At 49.4% G+C, this 7,499-nt stretch overlaps 1 protein-coding gene across 2 annotated transcripts; it reads right to left on the reverse strand.

Annotated features, from left to right (window-relative positions):
* Positions 1 to 1,236: 1,236 nt before the first annotated feature.
* Positions 1,237 to 6,216, reverse strand: LOC135805770 (T-box transcription factor T-like). Of its 2 annotated transcripts, none has more exons than XM_065319859.1 (7): positions 5,764 to 6,216; positions 4,964 to 5,222; positions 4,566 to 4,709; positions 3,904 to 3,962; positions 3,620 to 3,663; positions 2,990 to 3,247; positions 1,237 to 2,639 (listed from the first exon to the last, which is right to left on the reverse strand). In XM_065319859.1, exons 1-7 carry the CDS (start codon positions 6,111 to 6,113, stop codon positions 1,792 to 1,794), a joined length of 1,962 nt encoding a protein of 653 aa, XP_065175931.1. In that variant the 5' UTR covers positions 6,114 to 6,216; the 3' UTR covers positions 1,237 to 1,791. The 2 variants fall into 2 exon arrangements, with proteins under 2 accessions (XP_065175931.1, XP_065175932.1); XM_065319860.1 differs by having other exon boundaries at positions 4,566 to 4,706; positions 5,764 to 6,215.
* Between the last annotated feature and the right edge of the window lie 1,283 nt (positions 6,217 to 7,499).

Here is a 7,499-nt window from a genome sequence, read left to right on the forward strand (position 1 = left end):
AGTGGTCAGCAAGACGCTTGACACGAATAACAGTCTAGTTAGTGACCTCGGGCGGTGATTTTTTTTACTGTCATGTGTGATGAAGCCTCTTTTACCGGTAAAAGAAACACAATGGATGAAAATGCAATACAAATGCAAACCCAGAAAACCAGAAAAGGAAAAATGTAACCCAAAAGAAAACAGTCGGGAGGGAGGTGTTGCTCCCTACGTGGATGCTCGCACTTGAACGCTAAACACGCTCCAGAGCACACGAGAAGCCCAGCAACCCTTCCACTAGGCAAACCTGACAGAAAATACCACGCTTTTGGCTACATCATGCAGAAGGTTCGATGGACTTCTCGTGTGCGCTGGAACAGTGGAAGGCAGTCGTGGGTCAGTCAAGTGTCAATCAAGTAAGTTGGCAGGAAAGAACGAGTTCCAGGGCAGGGAGCAAGACAAATTCCTCATGACTAGAACTGGCATTCGTAGAGTACTAAAGGCGTATGACAAGGCGTGCAACACAAACATAGTTAGTCTTGTAGCGTCAGTAACGTTAATAGACAGAACTGGCCCATCAGATCTCACCGCTGCACCAGTACAGGATGAGGCGGAACCGGCGCGTCTACTGAATTGCAGAAACAGGAGGCCTATTGCTCCCACTCCTAATCCAGTCCTAGGCTATCATGGTCCGTCCACCTTCGCGAGCTCCAGCCCAAGGAGCAGGCGCATGCTATCAAAAGCTCTGCGTCTAACGTGTCGTTAAACCATGGACATGATTGTCTAGCATGATGTTCGGTTGCCACCGAATTCTTTCCTGTCACTCGCGCACTCCTGATATCAGCCCATTCCGATCGATGTGACAAGGGGAGAAATTCCTGACAAGTGAAATTCAACGCCCACGCACCTTGCAGGCTGGGCGTCTGGGATGTGCAGACTGACCTGGAAAGGAGCCAGAAAACTGACGGAGGGACTTTACCGCTTATCCTAACCGGTAGACAACCTCCCCCAAGATGTCCATTCCACGCTATCTGTAATCGGTCACTGAATTGCACGGCTGTACTGATAGTTGCATTTCAATTCATTATTCTGGCCGCGTGAGGTACGGTTCCAATATCGCCTATCCAAAGGATCCACCGCTCAGCAGTCTGCTACCGGTATCACCTCTCAAGGCAAAGCCTTGAGCGGTCGACTCATAGGGTTATAAGATTTGTTATTGGTCTATGGGCCATCGTAGGACTCTCAAGGAGAAATGGATGGTAGTTTTAAAGGGCTTCTAACCATTCAAGAAACATTCGAAAGCAATAGATAATCTCCTGGCTGATGACAGCAATCAAACGCAACAGCAGCCTGCAACTGTGAAGTGCTTCATGTCTAACACTTCATTTAGCATGTCGCTATAAACTGCGTATAAGTTATGTCATGAGAAATCAAAATGGTGGCAAACAATACTGTTGTATAAAGCTGGATGACTGCTAACTGATGTCAAAATGTTGAAAATTCAATGTGGCACAACAAGCAAAAAATACTAGTGGCATATATTTCCACTATTTTCGAAACGACATGTCCAGTACGTGACCAAGGTATGATCAAAATGAGGCACAAAGACCTCACTCTTCTCAAAGAGACGGTGTGCCTGTTCAAAGAATAGTCACAGCACTAAACAAGCACAGTGATCGTCTCAACCACAAGCATACTAGTACACGCATATTTCAAGTAAACAGAGCAATGTCAATAGGTCAAGTCATGCAGCAGTCAGTGCAAAATTCTGCACAGCACATCCAGGTTAAATCAAGTTGTCCTTCAGGCACACGCTCAAGCATTACCGAAATCAAGGCACTGAAGGTTGGGAAGTGTTCCGTCAGTCACGGCCGGTGCTACAGTCTGCCACCAATCAGGCAATGGCGTGACGCCAGTTGGGAGCTGAGCATTTGCAAAGCTAACCTGGGGAGGCATTGCAGAAACACTGGCTGCAGTTGTTGTGAGAAAATCCCCCGGGCCAGTCAATAGCGCCGAGTTGTGCAAGAATGCGGCAGGGTTTGCTTGAGGCAGAAGTGAAGCTTGCTGCTGCTGTGGCTGTTGGTGTTTAAGGAATGATGCTGGTTCAGAGGGACTCATGCTGGAATCATCCATCATGGCAGAGAGGTTTGAAAGAGAGGCATGTGCTGAGCCGGAGTCCGAATCCATGGAGTTGTTGAGCGCTTCTGATGGTGATGGCTGAAACCTAAACTGATGCTGGCTTGACACCAGTGGAGAGGCTGACTCGGGTGAGCCTATCAGTGGTGATAAGGAGAGAGGTGAGGATGAGAGAGAAGCCGGATCCATCACAAGGTTATTGGTTCGATATGGATGTGTACGCTGCATGGGTGTGACGGACGGTGACGACTTGGAGCGATGGCGGCCCCTGGGTGAATCAATCGAGCTGTGCACCAGGGAAGGCGATTGAATGGGCGAGCCATACACTCGGCCTAGGTGATAAGTCGGGGGTGCCAGAAATCCACGCGAGGCTAGTGCCGGCTGTGCATATTCCTGGCGTTGCCCAGGCATGTTGAGTGATGCACCCAGCTGCTGGTGTAGGGGTGCAAGCTCTTCAGTTGATGGTCTCCTTGGTGAGAGATGAGGACGATGCGTTGCTGGCAAGGACATGGCACGAGCAGTTCGCACTGGAAGCAGAAGAAATTAGCGCAGAATATAAAGTGTTAGGAAAGGGCATGGGTATAACGCAACTTTGAACTATCCATAGCTTCTCCACTACAGTGGAAAGATCACAGTAAGAGAAGTGCATAATAGTATTGTACTAGGTATACACGTCCAAGGAAATGAAATCCTTGAAGGAAGACCAATTTCGGCACACTCCTGTCATGTGCGTGCTGTGTATTGCAAGGCCTATGTCTAATGAATCTTCCTCCTCCTCCTCCTCCTACTGCTCTCTCTCTCTCTCTCTCTCACTCTTACTCTTACTCTTCCCCTCCCTCTCCCTATCCCTCACTCCCTCCCTCTTTCTCTCACTCACCTGTATAGCCATCCCCAAGTCCAGCGGATATGCTTGAAACCATTTCATTGCTGCCGGTGCTACCACTCTCCGGGCTAAACGGCGGTGTGGAGTAGTACGACAGCGGCGACAGAGGATGAGCTGTTGTTGCAGGACCACCTGTATTCGGCTCGGTTTTCATTGGGCATGCTATTGTAGATGATTGCGCTGCAAATTGGTCACAGTTCATGTCAGCTGCATCTAGTACTGGCTGTGCCCATTGATTTGACATCATTTGACCTGCAACATGATACATAACCAATGGCACAAACAGTCAAAAATTTGCTTTGGTTTCACCCGTGCAATGGGTGCCCACTGCTTTTAACTATCCCCTTTGAATATCTTAATGTGCCTTTTGAATCTGATTGATATGCGGTAATAGGTTCATATCCAGAATTCCACTTTGAGATTGTATCATGGTGTTAGTGTTGGGTTGTTGACTCTGTTCACACAACAGCCATTCCGAAAGCATCTACTAGACTACAATCTCACTTTTGCGCAGGTTCCAATTGTCGATAAAATTGCCCCCCAAAAAAGTGACTGGAGGCAAGGAGTATCTGAAAATGACATGCTAATGAAATGGGGGGTATTTACACAGTGGTCATGGCTTACCTGTGGACTCATCACTTCTCTGCACTGCTTCGTCCTTGCAGCGCCTATACATAGGGCATAACATGCAGAGAGAACACAAGACGAGGTCACACCCACTGGCACCCACTGGCTAGGCCACACAGATTGTGAACAGATTCGATGTGGCCACAACTGATGGGAGCCTTGAAAGAGAGAGAAGTTCGCAAGTGAGCATTCAAGTACGGGGCACTAAGTCTACTAGCTAGGAAGTGTGAGGTGTTGTTACCTGACCATCACAAGAGGCAGAAAAAGGTGATTTGACTTACCCAGCATTATCTTTGAAGGACTTTGCAAATGGGTTGTGAGAGATCTTCAGCTCCGTAATCTGCAGAGCGGAACAAACAACACACAGAGGAAACTCTCAATCGGAGGAGCTGCAGACACCACTGGCAGCTCTGTGTGTGTGTGTGTGTGTGTGTGTGTGTGTGTGTGTGTGTGTGTGTGTGTGTGTGTGTATGTGTGTGTGTGTGTGTGTGTGTGTGTGTGTGTGTGTGTGTGTGTGTGTGTGTGTGTGTGTGTGTGTGTGTGTGTGTGTGTGTGTGTGTGTGTCTGTGTGTGTGTGTGTCTGTGTGTAGTACAAGTCTCTGTGTGTATGTGTGTGTGTGTGTGTGCGTGTGTGTGTGTGTGTGTGTGTGTGTGTGTGTGTGTGTGTGTGTGTGTGTGTGTGTGTGTGTGTCGCTCCGGGTATGCACAAGGCATCAAGGCGTCGTGAGAATTGTCACTCACATTGCTGCAGAAGTGTGTAGGTATGTATGCATGCTGCTTTGGTCACTAGTACTAGTAGGGGTTTCAGTACTGACTTCTTAGTGGAGTAGACTAGTAGTAGCCCCGAGGCTAAACATCACAATTATGACATCTAACAATATACATGTAGACAATTATTATTCAGTTCGATACGCTGATGAGCAAGAAACATTCGGGACCTTACCGCTTCGTTCTGATAGGCCGTGACGGCAATGAACTGGGTCTGCGGGAAGGAAGCCTTCGCCGCTCTGCATCCCTGACTGTGTCCCGGCTCTGGAACGATATGGAGACACGGCTCGTAGTTATGCAGCGAGTTCAGCACTACCTGCTTTCGAAAACAACAAGATGAAAGAGGACATCACAGAAGCAATCCGTTATCGCGCGGTAGTTCGATAGTTGGGGAGGCGTCATCAACATAATTATTTGTATCACTGCTAACGAGGTATGTACGAAGTACAGACAGTGTACTGCCATTTGAAGACAGAGAATTCCCAATGTCCTGAAGAAGACAGGAGTGCATCACAGATCTGAGAATACTAAACTTTGAATTGACATGGATCATGGATTGTTCGTCTACATTACCTGCTCCGAGTTGTTCTTGTTGGTAAGCTTGACCTTGCCAAACTGAATAGGCTTAGCCATCCAGTGCGATCCATAGTGCGGAGAGTCGGGATGCTTGTAGCGACTCTGGATCGGTGGGTCGGCCCGTCCGCCCGACACCCACTTGCGATTGACGAATTTCCAGCGCTGCTGGCCGACCACTTCGAAGTCGAGATAGACGGAGTACATAGCGGACGGATTGAGACCCTTCACCGACACAGAGTAGATCGGGAACATCCGCCTGCCAATCGAACGCAACAAACAAAAGCACATGAACAAAAGTCAAGAGCATGCTGAATGTTACCGCACACTGACCTACCGCGTAGTACCGGTATCTCGTCATCAGATGTTCTCATAACAAACATCTTAGTTCATAGATCGATTGAAAGTAAAGTGAAGATAGGCAAGAGAGAGCAGCGGTTGTGACATTTCACAGCGCCATCCACCCTCAGGCCTCACTGCAGCAAAGGCGGAGGCGTTACTCGCAGAAATACACACCTTCTGAGATTCGCAAACAACCAAGACCAAGACGTCCAACGAATGTGTAGTAACATGAGGACTGGTTCACACGGGAGGGGTTTGCCGCTGGTGTAAAATGGAAGATCTCCATTAGGCTCAGCCTTGCACTGGTATTAGTAAACTTGCCCTTCAACAACCACAAGTATACTGGTCTCCGGCCACACACCACACACACACGTACGGTATACACGCCTTGGAAGCTGGGAGGGAACTAGAGATGGGGCCCCACTATGACTGATCTGAGGGAGGATTGTTTCATTTACCTGCCAGATCGTGTGACGATCATCTCGTTGATACAGCGCGCGAACGATTGCCACAAGTCGTTGTTCTCCAACTGGACAGTAACGTCGCCGTCTTGCTGTGAGCCGGGAAAGGAGTCGGACTGTGGCACCATGGCTGCACTGTGCAATGCAGAAGAAACTTCGGTTTGGAACGTGCCACTACAAGCCCCATTGCTAATGCTGCTGCTGCTTTCTTTCTTCACCCTGACGAGAGGAGAAGCACCACTGGCAGCCGGGGAGGCAGAGCTTGAAGAGGAAGGGTTGGGAGACAGGTCGCGAGTCATACTGCTGGAGTCAGTGCAAGGTGGCCTTGAACCGGTGTCCTGGAGCATTTTACACAAGCCTGGCTCAGGGCTGCTTCTTTGGTGGGTCGACAAGAGTCGAGTCACGACGAACTAAAGGGGAGGTCTTTCTTGCAAGCCAATTTATCCTCTCGTTCCGACGCCCAATGACCTGATCGCACAGAGGCAGTCAGTCACTCAGTTCAGTATGCGTGTATGTGAGTGTGCGCGGGGGAGGGGGGGGGGGGGGGAGTATTGAGACTAGCGCAGCCGAAGTCCGTACCAAAGCGCCGGAGTCGCCCTTCGCGTTGACGTTACTCGATTCGGGGAATACGATGCCTCGTCGTACGTCCGTCTAGCAGCAGTGTTTATCTTGGCTATAGCTGGCATGGATGTCGACTGCGTGACCAGGACAGTGACATGATGTGGTCGCCTGTTTATTCGTGCCCGCGAAATTCCTCAGTTCGGCCCGTCAACGCTGACCGCAGAACAGTCAGCGCTTCAGCTGCAAAGTACTCTGCGCGTGCACCGTACATTGTCAACCCTCGTGGCTTCACGACTTACTACTCGTAGCCGTCATCGAGCCAGGCAGCTAGGCTGTGATTGCATGCAATAATGAGGTAAGAGTGATGCCAGTGAAAGCTTGGCACGGGCTAGACAGACTGCGTTGATACTGGGATTGCCACGTTGTGGTCGAACGGGTCGGCCTATGATTTCCACAATGGGCTGGCTGTACTCTTCGCCCAGCAGGATACCTGTCTGAGACCTGCATGACTACAATGGAAATGGCACCATTTCAGATTCCAAGGATGGAGCAATAGGCTTGCTCTTACTTTTTGAGTCTTAGTGGCACTGGTGTCAGAAGCCAGCCCATGGCCTGGAAGATACAGACATCGACGTCTTATCCACTCAGCCACCTTCTCTTTCTTTTCTTCTTGAGCTTTCATGGGACACACACAGTTCTTCAACATCTCAGGGTGCGATTCGTCGTATGTTTGACGCTGTCCGATCACAAACTACACACAAAGCACGAGTGAGAGTTTGAGTGCGATGGCTTCTATGCAGACGAATAGTTTGACAGAATATCTAGACAGGCGGTCAGGCGTATGTCCGAACGATCCCAGCACTTGATCGTGTGTGTTACTAGGCAAACAGGCATGCACATGTACATGTACATGTAGCTAAGCGTATGTACAATGTAGGTGTATGCCATCATTGTTTCGTTCGCACAACTACGCGTACGTATCCACACCTTTTAAACAGTAGTGAGTGTGTATTCGCAATCGGGGTACTGCTGTATGCAGTTTGAAAGCTCGATGGGCATCTGGGTGGTCCGGAGTCAATACACTCTTGTAGTCACCTATGGAGATAACGTGTGGTCGTGGGAGAGTGCAGAGATCTGGAAAACGAGAGAACGATGTTACAACCAGCAGCTGG

Source organism: Sycon ciliatum, chromosome 1, assembly GCF_964019385.1.
Source record: "Sycon ciliatum chromosome 1, ocSycCili1.1, whole genome shotgun sequence".
Lineage (NCBI taxonomy): Eukaryota > Metazoa > Porifera > Calcarea > Leucosolenida > Sycettidae > Sycon > Sycon ciliatum.

Coding starts and splice junctions, on each gene's coding strand:
- LOC135805770 (XM_065319859.1), bottom strand. CDS start 6,113: ATGCTCCAGGACACCGGTTCAAGGCCACCTTGCACTGACTCCAGCAGT. Junction 5,223..5,763: donor ATCGTCACACGATCTGGCAG/GTAAATGAAACA, acceptor TTCGATTGGCAG/GCGGATGTTCCCGATCTACT. Junction 2,640..2,989: donor ACTTGGGGATGGCTATACAG/GTGAGTGAGAGA, acceptor TTCTGCTTCCAG/TGCGAACTGCTCGTGCCATG.